The following is a 20586-nucleotide window of genomic DNA, read 5'->3' on the forward strand; positions in this document are numbered from 1 at the left end:
AGCTGAAAAAAGTGGTTTTAATTTCTGACATATCACAAAATAGGCAAAAAGACAGACTGTACAAATCCTGAGGGATTACAGTGGTAATACGAAAAAATGAGTGTTAGAGCCATTTACATAAAGCCAAGAGCTTATGTCTGACAACAGATGGGATTATAATTTTTTTAAAAGATTTATTTATTTTATTTGAAAGAGTTAGAGAGAAAGAAGAGAGATCTTCCATCCTCTGGTTCACTCCACAAATGGCTGCAATAGCCAGAGGGGAGTTGAGCTGATCCAAAGCCAGGACCCAGGAGCTTCTTCTGGGTCTCCCATGTGGGACCAGGAGCCAAAGTATTTGGGCCTTCTTCGGCTGCTCTCCCAGGTGCATTAGCGGGAGCTGGATCAGAAGTGGAGCAGCTGGGGCTTGAACCGGCAGACACGTGGAATGCCCGTGCTGTAGGCAGCAGTTTTATCCGCTTCACCACAGCACTGGCCCTGGGATTATAATTTAGAAGCAGATCCCTTGAGGACAAATTAGTGAAATAAGAGTGAAGTACAGTGAAACAACATCTATTAAAGTGTGTGTGTGTGTGTGATATTATCATGTGCTAGGCATTGTTCAGATAATAATGGTCACAGTGGGGAAGAAAAGAGAAAATTTGCATTAAGCACACAAGGAACATGGTAATAAGGAATGAGGTCTGTTTTAGCAAAACCAAGTGTTGATTTCAGGAATAATGACCAGTTATATAAAATGAGCCACAAAAATTTAATGGAAGAAAATGATAATTGTGGAATTATCAGTCTGAGCTGAGCCAAATGAATTTGAAAATTAACAGCTAGATTTTTTTTTTCTTTTGAAAGACAGAATTACACACACACACACACACACAGAGGCAGAGATAAAGGGAGAGATCTTCCATCTGCTGGTTCACTCCCTAAATGGCCTCAATGGTCGGAACTGGGCCAGGTCAAGGCCAGGAGCCAGGAACATCATCCAGGTCTCCCATGTGGGTGCAGGGGCCCAAGTACTTGGGCCATCCTCCATTGCTTTCTCAGGCACATCAGCAGAGAGCTGGATCAAAAGTGGAGCAGCTGGGAATCAATGAGCACCCATATGTGAACCTGACATTCCAGGAGGCAGCTTAACCCATTATGAAACAATGCCAGCCGCCCAACAGCTAGATTTATGGTGAGAATGGTAACTTAGACCTGGTACAGAAAACAAATCTGAGGTATAATGAAGGAAAGCTAAAGAAAGGAAATAGTAAGTAACTAAACAGAACATTAACTATTGCTGTTGATTCGTTCTGAGAGGAGGAGCGAGGTGGGGGCAAGAGGTGCAGAGTTACCACACAGACCCCGGGAGTCCGGTGAAAGCGGGCCAGAGGCAAGCAGCTGGCAGACTCGTTTATTTCAGTTGGTACAGCAGCTTTTATAGCCGAGGCAGCCAATCTGGTCAAGAGGCAGTTTATGCCCTAATCAATCATAGCCCATTGCCAGGCAGGCTCTGTTGCCAGGTGGTTTCCCAGGGGGTTTCCGAAGCCAGTCCTAACTGATGCTAGCCTGCCAGTGGCCTTCTTGGCATGGCCTTCTCATTCCACCACAATTAGCCAAGAAGTTGCTCTCTCTCTCTCTCTTTTTTTTTTTTTTAATTTATTTGACAGGTAGAGTTACAGACAGAGAGAGAGAGAGAGAGAGAGAGACAGAGAGAGAAAGGTCTTCCTTCCTTTGGTTCACTCTCCAAATGGCCACTACAGCCAGTGCTGTGCTGATTCAAAGCCAGTCAGGAGCCAGGTGCTTCTCCTGGTCTCCCATGCAGGTGCAGGGGCCCAAGCACTTAGGCCATCCTCCACTGCCCTCCCGGGCCACAGCAGAGAGCTGGACTGGAAGAGGAGTAACTGGGACTAGAACCTGGCACCTGGCGCCCATATGGGATGCTGGCGCCACAGGTGGAGGATTAACCAAGTGATCCACAGCACCAGGCCCAACCAAGAAGTTTGTCTTTTTTAAAGAAAAAGAATACTTGAAAAAAATCTATGATATCATCATAAGGACTAAGAATGCTATATAGAGAGACATTAATCAAGAAAAAACTTAGTAGAAATGAGCCATAAGCCTTTAAAACAAAAAGATTTATTTATTTATCTGAAAGGCAGAATGGAGCCACCTCATGGCGTAGCAGTTAAAGCCCCCGCCTGTGATAGCCAGCATCCCATATACCAGTTTTGGTCCCAGCTCCGCTTCCAGTGTACCTCCCTGCTAATGGCCTGGAAAAGCAGCTGAAGATGGCCCAAGTACTGGGGCCCTTGCACCCATGTGGTAGACCAGATAAAGTTCCTGACTCCTAGTTTTGGGCCAGCCCTAGCCATTGTGGCCATCTGGGGAGTGAACCAGTGGCTGGAAGATTTCTCTGTCTCTCCCTCTAACTCTTTAAAAACAAACAAAAGCCCTGCAGAGTTATAGAGATATGGAGAGAGAGGGAGAGAAAGAGAGTCTGTCTTCCATCTGCTGGGTCATTCTCCAAATGGCTGCAGCAGCTGGCACTAGGCTAGGCTGAAGCCAATAGCCAGGAGCTTCATCCAGGTCTCCTACATGGGTGGCTGAGGCCAAAGCATTTAGGCCATCTTTAGCTGCTTTTCCAGGCCACCAGTAGGGAGTTGGATCCAAAGTGGAGCAGCTAGGTAATGAACCAGTTAATACTCATATGAGGTACTGATAGCACAGGCGGTGGCTTAAACTCACTACAGCGCAATACAGGCCCCTATATACCGCCTTTTAGACAAACTGGCAACTGTCTTGATATAACAAAAAAACTAGAAAACAATGTATTTGGGAAGAACAATATTTAAGAGTCTCGTTTTAAGTTTTGTATTTATGAAGGCCATTTAAATAGATAATCCTAAAACACTTCAAAAGTACTAACCTCAGTTTGACCCCTTTAAAACTTGCTCTGCATTAGGTATCATCTGCTGGGCAATTAGAAACTCACCTAAGGTATGACCTAAAAATGATGTCCATGGCTCTTCTCCTCGTTCCAGTTTGAGGATCACATCAGGCTTGGTCATGTGACACCCTGATATGGAAAAATAAAGACTTAACTGAAGTTGGTTGGCTTCAATATCTTTGATAAAGGAGTAAGGTGTTATGTTCAGTTACTATAAATGATGATACTAATTTGTGTAACAGTAAACTTAGCAGCTTACATAAAGCAAGTTAAGACACAAGAATCCTTTCTGCTCCCAAAAGGAATTCATCACCCTGTATCCCTGAAATTCAAGGTTACACATATTTCAGGTACTAGAAGAAGAAATGAATGATACTGGACGTTCCAAATGGTTTTTCTTACCCACAGAGATGAGGTGGCAATAGTTTTCCAACATCACATCCATGTAGAGAGTCTTCTGAGCAGGATCAAGGTGCTGCCACTCTTCTTGAGTAAAGTCCACAGTCACATCTTTGAATGACAATGATCCCTGTAACTGATTGGAATTGTGATCAGATTGACCAAACACTGGGAACCACTCTTTTTAAAAATTTTTTTATAAGATTTATTTATTTATTTGAAAGTCAGAGTTACACAGAGAGAGAAGGAGAGGCAGAGAGAGAGAGGTCTTCCATCCACCGGTTCACTCCCAAATTGGCCTTAATGGCCGGAGCTGCATCAATCTGAAGCCAGGAGCCAGGAGCTTCTTCTGGGTCTCCCACATGGGTGCAGGGGCCCAAGGACTTGGGCCATCTTCTACTGCTTTCCCAGGCCATACCAGAGAGCTGGATTGGAAGTGGAGCAGCTGGGACTCGAGCTGGCGCCTATATGGGATGCTGGCACTGTAGGTTTTACCTGCTACGCCACAGCACCAGTCCCGGGAACCACTTTTAACTCTGCCCCATTATAGTATTAATTATGAAACTTTGTAAAGTGAAGATTATAATTTTGTGATTTATAATGTGGGGGAAAATACCTGCCACTGAACTCTCTAATAATGCATTCTAAAAGCATTCAGTGTCCCGCCGGCGCCGTGGCTCACTAAGCTAATCCTCCGCCTTGCGGCGCCGGCACACCGGGTTCTAGTCCCGGTCGGGGCGCCGGATTCTGTCCAGGTTGCTCCTCTTCCAGGCCAGCTCTCTGCTGTGGCCAGGGAGTGCAGTGGAGGATGGCCCAAGTACTTGGACCCTGCACCCCATGGGAGACCAGGAAAAGCACCTGGCTCCTGGCTCCTGCCATCAGATCAGCGCGATGCGCCGGCCGCGGTGGCCATTGGAGAGTGAACCAACGGCAAAAAAAGGAAGACCTTTCTCTCTGTCTCTCTCTCTCTCACTGTCCACTCTGCCTGTCAAAAAAAAAAAAGAAAAAAAAAAAAAGAAAGCATTCAGTGTCAAGTTCCTTTATCTATGTATCTATATATTTATTTATTTAAGAACAGTCAGGAGAGGGAGGGCACTCCCACCTGCTGGTTCTCCCTAACACTACTTCCACCCCACAAATAGTTGCAGTGGCACTGAACTGGGCCAGGGGCCTAAGTTGGGAGACAGTAACTCAATCCAGGCGTTCCACTTGGGTGGCAGACACCCAGTTACTTGAGTCATTACCATTGCTTTCCAGGGTCTGCATTAGCAGGAAGCTGAAGTCAGGAGCAGGAGCTGGGTATTGAACCCTGGCACTCTGATATGGGATACAGGTCATCTTAATTGTCATCTTAGGCCATCTTAATTGTCAACTAGGCAGATTTCCCCTGCCCTGTGAAGTTACTTTATGCCCCAAACCTGTACTGGTTTAAAAACAAAAAGACTGTACTGGTTTAAGGAGGTGCCAAAGCAAATGAAATTGCCCCTGCTCAGGAGAAGTTATAGTCTCAGAGGCATATAATACATGAAAGAAAGTATATATATAAGCACAAACCTTCAAAATGGTGTGACAGGTACAACATGAAAATATATACAAGATACAATGTATCACAAAAGTGGAATAATTACTTAGGTTTCACCAAGAAGGAAGACTTCCATCTTCCTCACACAAATGTGTTAGGTAAAGAAGAAAATTATATGGGAGGCACTGTGGTGTAGCGGGTAAAGCTGCTGCCTGGCCGGCGCCGCAGCTCACTAGACTAATCCTCTGCCTTGCGGCGCCGGCACACCGGGTTCTAGTCCCGGTCGGGGCGCCGGATTCTGTCCCGGTTGCCCCTCTTCCAGGCCAGCTCTCTGCTGTGGCCAGGGAGTACAGTGGAGGATGGCCCAGGTGCTTGGGCCCTGCACCCCATGGGAGACCAGGAGAAGTACCTGGCTCCTGCCATCGGATCAGCGCGGTGTGCCGGCCGCAGCGCGCCAGCCCTGGCGGCCATTGAAGGGTGAACCAACGGCAAAGGAAGACCTTTCTCTCTGTCTCTCTCTCTCACTGTCCACTCTATCAAAAAAAAAAAACAAAAAAAAACAAAAAAAAAAAACACCATGCCTGCAGTGCTGGCATCCCATATTGGGGTGCCAGTTCAAGTCCCAGCTGCTCCACTTCTAATCCAGCTCTCTGCTATGGCCTGAGAAAGCAGTAGAGGATGCCCAAGTCCTTGGGCCCCTGCAGCCACGTGGGAAACACTAAAGAAACTCCTGGCTCCTGGCTTTGGATCACCTAAGCTCTGACTATTGCAGCTATTTGGGGAGTGAACCAGCAGATGGAAGACCTTTCTCTCTGTGTTTCCCTCTCTCTGTAATTCTACCTCTCAAATAAATAAAATCTTAAAAAAAAAAAATTAAATAGTTTTTTTATTTGACAGGTAGAGTTATAGACAGTGAGAGAGAGAGAGAGAAAGGTCTTCTTCCGTTGGTTCACTCCCCAAAAGGCCGCCACAGCTGGCGCTGCTCCAATCCGAAGCCAGGAGCCTGGTGCTTCCTCCTGGTCTCCCATGCAGGTTCAGGGGCCCAAACACTTGAGCCATCCTCCACTGCCCTCCTGGGCCACAGCAGAGAGCTGGACTGGAAGAGGAGCAGCCAGGACTAGAACCGGCATCCACATGGGATGCCGGCGCTGCAGGCGGAGGATTAACCAAGTGAGACACGGCGCCGGCCCCTGAGGTTTCATTCTAAGCAAGTTAACTGTCTACTTGCGGGGCGGGGAGAGGGGAACCACAATTATCCTCAGAACAACATAAAAATTTAGATTAATTTATTACTCATCAGTTGCAGTTTCCAGCAGAAAACAGTGTACATTCAAACAAAACAGAATGTATAAGGGGAATATGGAATATGATCTATATTCACGTAAACACAGAGAAACTGATCCCTTGTGAGCTCTGGGGTTTGATTTTGCCAAAGGAAAAAAAACAAAAAAACCTTCAAAGCAGCTATTCTAGGCCGGCGCTGCGGCTCACAGGCTAATACTCTGCCTGCGGCGCCAGCACCCCAGGTTCTAGTCCCGGTTGGGGTGCCGGGTACTAGTCCCAGTTGTTCCTCTTCCAGTCCAGCTCTCTGCTGTGGCCCGGGAAGGCAGTGGAGGATGGCCCAAGTGCTTGGGCCCTGCACCCCACGGGAGACCAGGAGGAAGCACCTGGCTCCTGGCTTTGGATTGGTGCAGCGTCAGCCGTGGCGGCCATTTGGGGGGTGAACCAACAGAAGGAAGACCTTTCTCTCTGTTTCTCTCTCACTGTCTAACTCTGCCTGTCCAAAAAAAAAAAAAAAAAAAAGCTATTCTAAATGTGTTCAAAGAAAGTATGTAAACTCTGAAGTGGAATCTCAAAATATAAACTATTAAGAAAGCAACAAATGAAAACTCAGGAATGAGAAAGCACACTAACTGAAATGAAAAATTTCAGTAGAAAACACTCAAAAGCACATCACAAAAGAATCAGTAACCTTATAAACAGATCAACAGAAAATAAGAACTTTGAGTAGAACAACAGCAAAACAACATGAAAAAGTGAATAGAATCACACAGGTCTATGGGTCAAAGTAATCCAACCCAGTTGCAGCTGGAGTCCCTCAAAAGGGAATGAAAATGAAAAATGTTAAGGAAATAATGGCCCAACATATTCAAAGTTAGCAAAAAATTTGTGACACAGTGTATGGTCCCAAAATAAAGAGTACACTTGGCCAAATCCAAATTAAATTGCTAAAACCCAAAGATAATGCAAACTAGGAATTCTATATCCAGTATAAGTATGTAAAGGCAGCACAGATAAAACCTGGGAGAATTTAACAGCAGCAGAACTGCACCATCAAGGCAAGGGGCTGGCATTGTGGCACAATGAGTTAAGGTGCCACCTACAACAGTGGTATCCAATGTTTGGAGTCCTGGTTCAAGTCCTGACTGCTCCACTTCTGTTTCTGCTCCTGACTGATGCGCCTTGAAAAGTAGTGGAGGATGGCCCAAGTACCTAGGCCCCTGCCACCCACGTGGGAGACCTAGATAGAATTCTGGACTCCTAGATTTGGCCTGGCCCAGCCCTAGCTGATGTGGTCATTTGGGGAGGGAACCAGCAGATGAAAAATCTCTTTCTCTGTCACTCTGGCTTTAAGATAAAATAAATCTTTAAAAAAAAATTTCTATCATTAAATAAGCTGAAAAAGGAAGTTCTTTAGGCTGAAGATAAAAATAACACCAGGTGTTAACTAAAGTCTTCAGGAAGTAATGACAAAAATGAGAAGATATACATAATAGTCATAAGTATTAATTATCTTTCTTCTTTAAAATATATCATTTATCTTTTAAAGTAGCTGATGAATATTTTCTGCTATTTTAGCATAAAAGAACCCATAAATAATATGTAAGTGAATGAACAAAGTTGTATGTCAATAGAACTTATTTTTGGATACTGAAATTTGAATTTTATATAATTTTCATGTGAAAAAATTTTATTTTGAATTTTTTCAAACATTTCAAAGGTAAAAACTACTCGTAGCTCCAAATGTGTATAAAAACAGGCAGCAGGTTGAATTTACCTGCAGGCTTATTTACTTTTTTAAAATTATTTTTAGGTGCCAGTGCTATGGCTTAGTGAGTAAAGCTGCTGCCTACAGTGCCAGCATCTCATATGGGCACCGGTTCCAGTTCCAGCTGCTCCACTTCCAATCTGGCTCTCTGCTATGGCCCAGGAAAGCAGTAGAAGATGGCCCAAGTCCTTTGGCACCTGTACCCGCATGGGAGACCTGGAAGAAGCTCCTGGCTCCTGGCTTCAAGTTGGCCCAGCTCTGTTGCTGCCATCTGGGGAGTGAACCAGCAGATGAAGATATGTCTCTCTCTCTCTGCCTCTGCATCTCTGTAACTTTGCCTTTCAAATAAAAATATAAATCTTAAAAAAATTTTTAAATGCTTTTAAATATTTATATATTTTCATCTATTTTAAAATAACAGAAAGAGGTCTTTCATCTGCTAGTTTATTCCCCAAATGCCTGCAACAGGCAAAGCTGGGCCAGGATGAAGCCAGGAGTCCAGAACTCCATCCAGGTGTCCCATGTGGGTGGCAGAGCCCTGAACACGTGAGCCGTCATCTGTTGCCTCCAAGGATGCATGCAGGAAGCTGGATCAGGAGCAGAGTCGCCAGAACCCAGATCAGCACTCCAATGTGGGATGCAGGTATCTCAAGCAGCAGCTTAACTCACTGCCCCACAGCGCCCACACCTGGCCTGTGGGCTTTAGATTCTTGGTTTAAACATTTTAATACCATTCATTACAAACATAAATATCACATACATGGCAAATGAAAAACAAAACATAGGGCATAAGTAAACGAAACTATAATGGTGCAAGATCAATGGCAAAACTCTGGAATAAATAAAAACATCAGTGGTTGTCAAGGGTTCAGTGGGGCAGGGAGAAGAGGGATGAACATGCAGAATCAATCAGATTCTTAGGACAGTGAAACTGTTCTGTATGACAGTATAATGGTGATCCACAGAATATACACTTACTAAGAGTAAACTCTAGGGGCCAGCGCTATGGTGCAGCAGGTTAAGGCCCCAGCTTGCAGTACCGGCATCCCATATGGACACCGGTTTGAGTCCCGGCTGCTCCACTCCAGCTCTCTGCTATGGCCTGGGAAGGCAGTAGAAGATGGCCCTACTCCTTGGGCCCCTGCACCCACGTGGGAGATCCAGAAGAAGCTCCTGGCTCCTGGCTTTGGATCAGCTAAGTTCTGGGCGCTGCAGCCATTTGGGGAGTGAACCAGTAGAATGGAAGACTTTCTCTCTGGCTCTACCTCTCTCTGTAACTGTCTTTCAAATACATAAAAATAAATCTTAAAAAAAAAAAAAAAAGAGTAAACCCTAATATAAAAATGGACTTTAGGTGATAATGATGTGTCAAGGTAGTTTACTATAACAAATATACCACTGTGGTACAGGATGCTGTAGTGGGGGAACCTGTACACTCTGTTCTCTGTTTTCTGCTCAGTACTGCTTTGAACCTAAAATTGTTATAATAAAAAAATAAATTATATTTAAAAATAGGTTAAACAGTTAAAAATAGCAAAGAGGGAGAGAGGAAGGGGATATTATGCTCTTAGGATTGTACCTACAAACCACACTGAACCTGTTAAAAATTAAATATTATAATTTAAAAAATAGGCCGGCGCCGCGGCTCACTAGGCTAATCCTCCGCCTTGCGGCGCTGGCACACCGGGTTCTAGTCCCGGTCAGGGCGCCGGATTCTGTCCCGGTTGCCCCTCTTCCAGGCCAGCTCTCTGCTGTGGCCCGGGAGTGCAGTGGAGGATGGCCCAAGTGCTTTGGCCCTGCATCCCATGGGAGACCAGGAGAAGCACCTGGCTCCTGCCATCGGATCAGCGCGGTGCGCCGGCCGCGGCGACCATTGGAGGGTGAACCAACGGCAAAGGAAGACCTTTCTCTCTGTCTCTCTCTCTCTCACTGCCCACTCTGCTTGTCAAAAAAAAAAAAAAAAAAAAAAAAAAAAAAAAAAAAAAGCAGAGTTGGGCCAGTGTTGTAGCATAGTTGGTAAAGCTGCCAACTATGACACTGGCATCCCATATGGGTGCTGATTTGTGTCCCAGCTGCTTCACTTCCAATTCAGCTCCCTATTAATAGCCTGGGAAAAGCAGTGGAAGACAGCCCAAGTACTTGGGCCCCTACCACCCATGTGGGAGACCTGAAGAAGTTCCTTGCTCTTGGTTTCAGCATGGCCCAGCCCTGGCCATTGCGGTAATCTGGGGAGAGAACCAGTGGATAGAAGATTGGTTTCTCTCTCTGTCTTAAAAAAAAACAAAAACAAAAAAAAAACTGGCCACCCAAAATGGATTAAGCACTCCTTTAAGAAGGAAGACATTATTAAAATGTCTAAAAAAGAAAACTCAAATATATTCAGTGTTAAAGACACATATTTTGGGATGGGTGTGTGATAAAATGGTTAAGTCACCACTTTACCCATATTTGCCTGGTTCAAGTCCCAGCTCCTCCACTTCCAATCTAGCTTCCTGCTAGTGTGTACCCTGGGAGGCAACAGATGATGATTCAAGTTCTTGGGACCATGCCAACTATGTGGGAGACTCAGATTCTGAGTTCTGAGCTCCTGGCTTGGGCCTGGCCCAGCTCTGACTGTTGTGGGCATCTGGGGAGTGAATCAGTGAATGAAGTTCTTTATCAGTCTGTCTCTGTCTCTCAAATGGAGTGAAAATTAAAAATTCTAAAATAAAAAAGAACATTTTAGATACCAAATATACAAATAGTTTAAAGTAAAACGATGGAAAAAGAATATTAATATTAATCATCTAAACCCACTTGACACTTATAGAACACCCCCCCCCCCCCTTTTAAAAGATTTTATTTATTTGAGTGGCAGAACTACAGACAGAGGAAGAGACAGAGAGAAAGGTCTTCCATCCGCTCTCACTCCCCAAATGGCTGCAATGGCCGGAGCTGGACTGACTGAAGTCAGGAGCCTGGAGCTTCCTCTGGGTCCCCTACATAGATGCAGGAGAGCAAGCACTTGGGCTGTCTTCCACTGCTTTCCCAGTCTATAAGCCAAGAGCTAGATTGGAAGTGGAGTGGTTAGGACACAAACTGGTACCGATATGGGATGCCGGTGCTGCAGGCAGAAGCTTAGCCTACTATGCCACAGCGCTGGCCCCTAGAACACCATTTTTAAAAGTTGTACAGTACGGCCGGCGCCGTGGCTCAATAGGCTGATCCTCTGCCTTGCGGCGCCGGCACACCGGGTTCTAGTCCCGGTTGCCCCTCTTCCAGGCCAGCTCTCTGCTGTGGCCCAGCAAGGCAGTGGAGGATGGCCCAAGTCCTTGGGCCCTGCACCCCATGGGAGACCAGGAGAAGCACCTGGCTCCTGACTTCGGATCAGTGCAATGCGCTGGCTACAGCGCACCGGCCACGGCGGCCATTGGAAGGTGAACCAATGGCAAAAAAGGAAGACCTTTCTCTCTGTCTCTCTCTCTCTCACTGTCCACTCTGCCTGTCCAAAAATAAATAAATAAATAAATAAAAGTTGTACAATACATTACTATTTAAGAACAAATGGACTATTTACCAAGATAGAATATAACCAGTTGCAACACATTAAAGACAAATCCTGGAATATGCTGACAATAATGGAACTAAATTAGATATAATCAAAAATGACAAGTCTCAGATGTTTGGAAATTTACAAATAGACTGTTAGATCAAAGAATAACCAAAAAGGAAATTTTCATAAAAATTTTTAAACTAAATAGATCAAAATTTGATAATGAAAGAAAGGCCTTCCTTCCATTGGTTCACCCCCAAAATGGCCACTACTGCTGGCACTGCACTGATCCGAAGCCAGGAGCCAGGTGCTTCCTCCTGGTCTCCCACGCAGGTGCAGGCACCCAAGCATTTGGGCAATCCTCCACTGCCTTCCTGGGCCACAGCAGAGAGCTGGACTGGAAGAGGAGCAACCAGGACTAGAACCCGGTGCCCATATGGGATGCCGGCGCCACAGGTGGAAGATTAGCTAAGTGAGCCACAGCACCAGCCCTGGGCACCAGTTTGATTCTGGGCTGCTCCACTTCCAATCCAGCTGCCTACTGAAGGCCTGGGAAAGTAGAAGATGGCTCAAGTGCTCAGCCCCTGTATCCACATGGGAAACCCAGATATAGTTCATGGTTCCTGGCTTTGGCCTGGCTCAGCCATGGCTACTGCTGCCATTTGGGGAGTGAACCAGTGGATGGAAGATCTGTCTGTCTCTCCCTCTGTCTCTGCCTTTCAAGTAATAAAAATCAACAATGGAATTAATCATATTAGAATAAAGTAGGAAAATCATATAATCATCAATTAAAAAAAATTAAACGAAGTTCAGTATCTATTCATGATAAAAACCCCTAATCAAGTAGGAATAGAAAACATTCCTTCAACTTGATGGCATGTAGCTAGAAAAGACAGCTGATATACTTTCAATGCTGAAATACTATTGCTTTCCCAATAAGAACTGAGGGCCGGCGCCGCGGCTCACTAGGCTAATCCTCCGCCTTGTGGCGCCGGCACACCGGGTTCTAGTCCCGGTTGGGGTGCCGGATTCTGTCCCGGTTGCCCCTCTTCCAGGCCAGCTCTCTGCTGTGGCCAGGGAGTGCAGTGGAGGTTGGTCCAAGTGCTTGGGCCCTGCACCCCATGGGAGACCAGGAAAAGTACCTGGCTCCTGCCTTTGGATCAGCACGGTGCGCCAGCCGCGGCGGCCATTGGAGGGTGAACCAATGGCAAAAGGAAGACCTTTCTCTCTCTCTCTCTCTCTCTGACTGTCCACTCTGCCTGTCAAAAAATTAAAAAAAAAAAAAAAGAACTGAACAAGACTGGTAGGGGTGTCTGCTTATACCAATATATATTGAAGGTCCTGGATAGTACATAAAGAGTAAGAAATAAAGGGCATAGAGATTGGAAAGGATGAATGTAAACTGTATTTACAAATATAACCATATCTGTGGAAAGTACTAGAAACTAGTAACTTTAGCTAGGTTACAGTATACAAGGTCGTTATAAATATCTGGGGTAGTGGATTAAGCTGCCATTTGGGACACTCACATCCCTTATCACAGTGCCAGTTCAAGTCCTGGATGTTAAGCTTCCTATCCAGCTTTCTGCTAATGCAATGCATCTTGGGAGGCAGCAGATGTTGGCTCAAGTGCTTGGGCCCCTGCCATGTGGAAGACCTAGATGGAGTTCCTGGCTCCTGACATCAGCCTTGCTAATCCTGCTGACATCTGAGGAATGAACCAGCAAATGAGGTATCTTTCTTGCTGTCTGTCTCTCTGTTGCTCTGCCTTTCAAATAGATGAAAACAAACATTTTTTAAAATACATAAAAATATCTTACAAACTAACAGCAAACAACTGAAGATGAAATTGAATAAAATATCTGGAAGAGGGCCGGCGCCACAGCTCACTAGGCTAATTCTCCGCCTGTGGCGCTGGCACCCTGGGTTCTAGTCCCGGATGGGGTGCCGGATTCTGTCCTGGTTGCTCCTCTTCCCGTCCACCTCTCTGCTGTGGCCTGGGAGTGCAGTGGAGGATGGCCCAGGTCCTTGGGCCCTGCACCTGCATGGGAGACCAGGAGAAGCACCTGGCTCCTGGCTTCGGATCGGCGCAGAGCACTGGCCATAGCAGCCACTTGGGGGGTGAACCAATGGAAAAAGGAAGACCTTTCTCTCTCTTTCTCTCTCACTGTCTAACTCTGCCTATCAAAAAAAAAAAAAGGAAGATCTGTACAATGAAAACTATAAAATACTCTGCTGAAATTTAAAAGTCAAAAATAAACAGGGAGATATGCCATGTCCATAGATGAAGTCTTATTGCTAACACATAATTAAATATCTCTGACCAATCTATAATCTTCAAAAATCTAATAATAATCCACATAGGTTGTTTTGAAGAGACTGACAAAATGTTTCTTAAATTTACATTGAAATATACAACATTTAAAACAAAATTGAAAAAGACAAAGCTGAAGATTGAAATGATCTGATTTAAAGACTTACTATAGGAGCCAGCACTGTGGCATAGCACTGGTTCGCGTCCCGGCTGCTCCACTTCTGATCCAGCTCTCTGCTATGGCCTGGCAAAGCAGTGGAAGATGGTCCAAGTGCTTGGGCCCCTGCTCCTATGTGCAAGACCTGGAAGAGGCTCTTTGCTCCTGGCTTCAGACTGGCCCAGTTCCAGCTGTTGCAGCCATCTGGGGAGTGAACCAGTGGATGGAAGACCTCTCTCTTCCTTTCAAATAAATAAATAAATCTCTAAAACAAAATACTACAGGGGCCAGCCCTATGGCATAGCAAGTGTAAGCTGCCGCTGGAAGTGCCTGCATCCCATATGAGCGCCAGTTCGAACCCCAGCTGTTCCAGTGTCACATTCTGTGGTTTCATCTACCCATAATCAACTATGATCTGAAAATATTCAATGGAAAATTACAGCAACAAAGAATTCCTTTTTCTTTAAAAGATCTATTTATTTATTTGAAAGGCATAGTTACAGAGAGAGGAGAGATACAGAGCTCTTCCAGATGCTGCCCCACCCCCCAACAAGAATTCCTTTTTAACCGAGCAGTTAAATTACCTGCATCGCATATCCAGAGTGACTGGGTTCAGTTCCTTTCCAGCTTCCTGCTAAAGCTAGATGCTAGGAAGCAGCAGTCAAGGCTCAAATTACTGGGTTTCTGCCACCATGTGGGAGATCTGGTTTGTGTTCCATGCTCCCGGTTCCTGGCTTCAGTCCTGCAGTGGTCCTGGCCCTGCCTCAGCCATTGTACACCCTTGGGGTGTGACCCAGCATGGGAGCTCCTTCTCTCTATCTCTGCCTCTTGAATACATAAAAAACAAAGAAAATCATAAAATAATTCCTGTTTTATTGATTTTTTAAATAAAGAGTCTCTCTCCCTCTCCATCTATTTGAAAGGCAGAGAGACAAAAACAACAAAGAGCGAGCTCCCATCTACTAGTTCACTCTTGGATGCCCAAAACAGCAGGGGCTGGAACAGGCCAAAGCCAGGAGCCAGGATCTATACCCAGGTTTCCCACATGGGTGACACAGACCTAAGTACTTGTGCCATCATCTACAACCTTCCAGGATGCACAGTAGCAGGAAGCTGGAATCAGAGATGAAGTATAGTAACTCCAATATGGGATGCTGGCAGTCCCAATCAGCATCTTAAGTGCTGCACCAACACCTGCCCCCCAAATTCATGAGTTTAAAATTATACATCTTACTGAAGTAATTCTTTTGCCCCACTCCAGTGGGATGTCAATCATCCCCTTTTGTTTAGCATATCCACTTTGTATATGCTACCTGCCTGTTAAGTCACTTAATAGCTGTCTTGGTTATCAGATTGCTTGATGTTGTACTTGGGTTCACAAAGTCTTTATTTTACTTAATAATGGTTCCATTGCATAAGAACACTAATGATGGCAATTCATATATTCCAAAGAAAAGTCGTAAAATGCACCATTTAAGTGAAGATGAATGTTCTCAACTTAAAAAAAAAATTGTATGCTGAGGTTGCTAAAATCTACAGTATAAGTGAAACTTCTACCTGTGAAATTGCTTAAAAGGAAGTTTTGCAGTTGCAACTCAAACTGCAAAAGGTCACAGTTCATTGTAAGTACTTCAGACATAAACAGCATGTATACATACATTTGCGTATATACGAATAGAAAAAAACATAGTTTATATAGGATTCAGTACTATCTAGTTTCAGGCATCCAGTGGTGGTCTTAGCTCATATTCCCTGTGGATAAAATGAGACTACTATTTTCTGTGGTTCTAGTTGTATGAAATTCTAGAGGACAGAAAATTAATTTATGGTGATAGAAGCAGGTATGTGATTACTGAAGGTGGGAATGACAATGAAGTAGCTGGGAACATGAGGGGAAATTTATAATTTTGATTACTGTGGTCATTACTTAGAAATACTTCTTGAAGTTCATGAGCTGTGCATATATATTATAACATAAACTATGCTTCACTAAAGTTGGTCAGAAAATGAGTATAAAAATGCAACACATCAAAATTTGTTAGAGGCCACTGAAAGTGTATCGCAAGGGCCAGCGCCGTGGCTCAATAGGCTAATCTTCCACCAGCACATTGGGTTCTAGTCCTGGTTGGGGCGCTGGATTCTGTCCCGGTTGCCCCTCTTCCAGGCCAGCTCTCTGCTGTGGCCTGGGAAGGCAGTGGAGGATGGCCCAGGTCCTTCAGCCCTGCACCCACATGGGAGACCAGGAAGAAGCACCTGGCTCCTGTCTTCGGATCAGCGCGGTGCGCCGGCCACAGCAGCCAGTGGGGGGTGAACCAATGGAAAAAGGAAGACCTCTCTCTCTCACTGTCCACTCTGCTTGTCAAAAAAAAAAAAAAAAAAAAAAAGTTAAATGTAATGCATTAGAAGCTTCTATAAGAAAAGAAATGTCTTATCAATGATATAAGCTTCCAATTATGCAAGACAAGTAAAAGAAGAACCAATTACCTAAAATTAATGAAAAGGATAGGAAATTGTTACAAAATGAAATCAGAAGCTAGTAATTTGGAAGTATCAACAATACTGATAAGCCTCTAGATAAAGGACTAGTGAAAAAAGTGAGATGCAAGCTACCAAAAATAGGAATGAAAGGTGGACACCACTACAGATTTTACAAAAACTAAAAGGACAGAGTAGGCATTTAGCCTAGCGGTTAAGATCCCTAAGTTTGATTCTTGGCACTAGCTCATGACTCTGGCTTCCTGTTAATGCAGACTCTAGTAGTAGCTCTAGTAGTTGAATCTGTGCTACCCACATAGGAGACCTATATTATGCAGGCCATCTAGGGGAGGGAACGAGCAGATGGGAAGCTCTGTCTCTATCTCTCTCTATGCCTACTGAATACTTTTTTAAAAAAGAATACACATATTTTAAAGATATATTTATTTGAAAAAGAGAGTGACAGAGTTTTCTTTTTTAAAAAATATTTTATTTATTAATTTGAGAGATAGAGTTACAGACAAAGAGAGCGAGAGAGACAATGAGAAAGGTCTGCCATCCTCTGGTTCACTCCCCAAATGGCTGCAACGGCTGGAGAAGCACTGATCCGAAGCCAGAAGCCAGGAGCTTCTTCTGGGTCTCCCATGTTGGGGCAGGGGCCCAAGGACTCGGGTCTTCTTCTACTGCTTTCCCAGGCAACAGCAGAGAGCTGGATGGGAAGAGGAGCAGCCAGGACTAGAACCAGTGCCCATATGGGATGCCAGTGCTGTAGGTGGAAGATTAACCTACTGTGCCACGGCGCTGACCCCCCAGAGTTTTCTTTTAATTTTTGAGATAACATTTTTAATTTACATAGTCAAAGGCTTAATGCCCCACTAAAAAGAGTTCAACAAGTGAAAAGACTAGTTTAGCAGGAATACAGGCAAGGGCTATAAACAGTATTTGGTTATTGTTTATAGAGGGAAAGATCTTCAATTCACTGGTTCAGTCCCCAAATGGCCACAATGGCTAGGTCAGCCCTGGCAAAGCCAGGAGCTCAGAACTCTATCTGGGTTTCCCACACGGGCCCAAGGATTTGGGCCATCTTCTGCTACCTTTCTCAGGCACATTAGCAGGGAGCTGGATAGGAAGCAAGATAGCTGGGATTTGAACTGGCACTCCAAAATACAGGACACCATATGTGATGTCAGTGTTGCAAGCAGCTGCTTAACCCACTGTACCAGAGTGCTGGCCCCTAAAAAGAATAAATTTTGGTAAACATTATGCCAGTAAATTTCACAATTTAGATGAAACGGACAAATTCCTTGATAGGCATAAATTACAAAAGCTCATTGATTCAAAAATTGATAATCTGAATAGCCCTAATTCTATTACTGAAATCGAACAACTAGTGAACTATCTTGCAACAAAGAAGTCTCCAAATGGCTTCACTGGGGACGTCAAAAATTTTTTTAAGATTTATTTGAAAGGCAGAGTGGCAAATTTAGAGGGAGAGACAGGGAGGGAGCGAGGGAGCGAGGGAGCGAGGGAGCGAGGGAGCGAGAGAGAGAGAGAGGGAGAGAGAGAGAGAGGGAGAGAGGGAGAGAGGGAGAGAGGGAGAGAGGGAGAGAGAGACAGAGAGACAGACACACAAACATCTTTCATCTGCTGGCTCAAGTGCCTATAATAGCCACAGCTGGGTGAGGACAAAGCCAGGAGCCAGGAACACCAACTGGGTCTCCCAGGTGCTTGGGTCCCAGATACATCAGCAGGAATCTGGACTGGAAATGAAGGTAGCCAATGGCTCAAGTAGCTCAGTAAAACTAGCACCCAATATGGGATGTAGGGGTCCTAAGATATGGTTAATGCCACTGAGCCACAACACCTGTGCATTATCAAATGTATCAAGCGATACATGCAAAGCCATTGTATCATGATTAAGTGGAGTATATCCTATGACAATTAAGTTTAATATTTCAAAATCAATCAGTATACTTCACTATAATAAAAGAAAAAAAGAAAATCCATATAATCACCAAAACTGATAGATGCAGATCAATTGTGGAAAAAATCACCAACTCATTCATGATTGACACAATCAGCAGACTACAAATTCTTCAAGTTAATGAAAAAGCCATGTAACAATCCCATACATAATAAAGACTAACGTACTTTTCATCTAAGGTGAGCATAAGGCAAAAATGTACTAGGATGAGAGAAATTTTAAAAATATATATTGGCAAACAGAAGAAAACCAGTCATTATTCATACTTGACAGGATCGCCTATGTAGAAAATCCTGAGAAATATACAAAATTACTAGAATAAGAGTTTGTAAAGGCTGTGTGCATCAGGATACAAAATCAATTGCAGTTTCATATACCAGCAATAAAAAATTGGATACTGAAATAAAATGAATACCATTAACAACAGTATTAAGGAATAGTATATAAAAATCTTTGCAAGATTGCTACATTGAAAATATTACTAAGAGGATTTAAAGAAAACTAAACATGAGGAGATATGCATCATCTTCATGAGTTGGAAAACTATATTATAATTAATGACTTTTATTATTGAATGTAAATTGTTCATGGCCATTTAAATATTTGCCTCTCCCTTAATGGATTAACTTTATACATTCCTCTAAGGTGCTATGGGTCTGATGCCATCAGCATATGGTGAAACATTATTTTTTTTAATATTATTGGTACAGAATTTCCAATTTAGGATGATTAAAAAAACAGTCTGGAGGGCCGGCGCCGTGGCTCACTAGGCTAATCCTCCGCCTTGCGGTGCTGGCACACTGGTCGGGGCGCCGATTCTGTCCCGGTTGCTCCTCTTCCAGGACAGCTCTCTGCTGTGGCCAGGGAGTGCAGTGGAGGTTGGCCCAAGTGCTTGGGCCCTGCATCCCATGGGAGACCAGGAGAACCACCTGGCTCCTGCCTTTGGATCAGCACGGTGCACCAGCCGCGGCGGCCATTGGAGGGTGAACCAATGGCAAAAAGGAAGACCTTTCTGTCTGTCTCTCTCTCTCACTGTCCACTCTGCCTGTCAAAAAAAAAAAAAAAAAAAAAAAAAACAGTCTGGAAACGTAAGAATTCATAAGGGGCCAGCGTTGTGGTGAAGCAGGTAAAGTCACTGTCTGCAATGCCAGCATTCCATATGGCACCGGTTCATGTCCCAACTGCTCCACTTCCCATCCAGCCTCTGCTAATGGCCTGGGAAAAGCAGTAGATGGCCCAAGTGCTTGGGCCCTTGCTATCCACATGGGAGACCTGGAAGCAGTGCCTGGCTCTTGGCTTCAGACTGGCCTAGCCCCAGCCATTGCAGCCATCTAGGGTGTGAACCAGTGGATGGACAATCTCTCTCTGCCTCTCTTTTTTCTCTCTGTAACTCTTTCAAATAAATGAGTAAATCTTTAGAAAAAATAAAACGAAGAAGTGGTGATGGTTACCTAACATTATTGATGTTACAATGTACTTAATGACACTGAATTATACACTTTAAAATGGTTAGAATGGGGGCTGACGCTGTGGACAGTAGGTTAATCCTCTGCCTGCAGTGCTGGCCTCCCATATGGGCACCGGTTCTAGTCCCAGCTGCTCCACTTCTGACCCAGCTCTCTGCTATGGCCTGGGAAAGCAGTAGAAGATGGCCCAAGTGCTTGGGCCCAGGCACCCACATGGGAGACTGAAGAGGCTCCTGGCTCCTGGCTTCGGATCAGTATAGCTCCAGCCATTGCAGCCATTTGGGGAGTGAACCAGCGGACGGAAGACCTTTCTCTCTGTCTCTCCCTCTCACTGTCTGTAACTCTACCTCTGAAATAAATAAAATCTTTAAAAATAAATAAACAAAATGGTTAGAATGGTAAATTTTATATTATTTATGTTCACAACAATAAAAGTAAAATAACAAAACACAAGGAACACAAAGATATATAAGCAAGCCCTGGGGTGAGCATTTGGAGAATTGAAAAGAAGTGAAGCTTCAAATAGGAAGACAAGTGATCATCATGAGATAGGTACCCAAGTACAGATGGTATCCCTGGGCATGGAGGGCACTGTGGTGGGGAATAAGATGTGTAATTAAATTAACTCATATTAGCTGTAAATAGGAGTAAGGGCTGGGGCCACAACAAAGAACCGGATGGTGAGAAAGAGATCATGAGGGGCCGGTGCTGTGGCGCAGCAGGTTAACGCCCTGGCCTGAAGCACGGGCATCCCATATG

General features: G+C 44.5%; 1 protein-coding gene and 1 pseudogene across 1 annotated transcript in view; both read right to left on the reverse strand.

Annotated features, from left to right (window-relative positions):
* LOC127488169 (ubiquitin-ribosomal protein eS31 fusion protein-like) overlaps positions 1-3382 on the reverse strand; it is an 18961-nt pseudogene extending 15579 nt beyond the window's left edge.
* The window catches only part of ZNF567 (zinc finger protein 567), a 23405-nt gene extending 5690 nt beyond the window's left edge, over positions 1-17715 (reverse strand). The window contains exons 1-3 of the mRNA XM_070062485.1: positions 13913-17715; positions 3332-3464; positions 2975-3058 (exon numbers count right to left, since the gene is read on the reverse strand). Coding sequence (XP_069918586.1) covers positions 2975-3058; positions 3332-3374 — 127 coding nt within the window. The 5' untranslated portion in view covers positions 3375-3464; positions 13913-17715. The remainder of the gene's footprint in view (positions 1-2974; positions 3059-3331; positions 3465-13912) is intronic.
* Between the last annotated feature and the right edge of the window lie 2871 nt (positions 17716-20586).

The sequence above is a fragment of the Oryctolagus cuniculus genome, chromosome 18, assembly GCF_964237555.1.
Source record: "Oryctolagus cuniculus chromosome 18, mOryCun1.1, whole genome shotgun sequence".
NCBI classification, from domain to species: Eukaryota; Metazoa; Chordata; class Mammalia; order Lagomorpha; family Leporidae; genus Oryctolagus; species Oryctolagus cuniculus.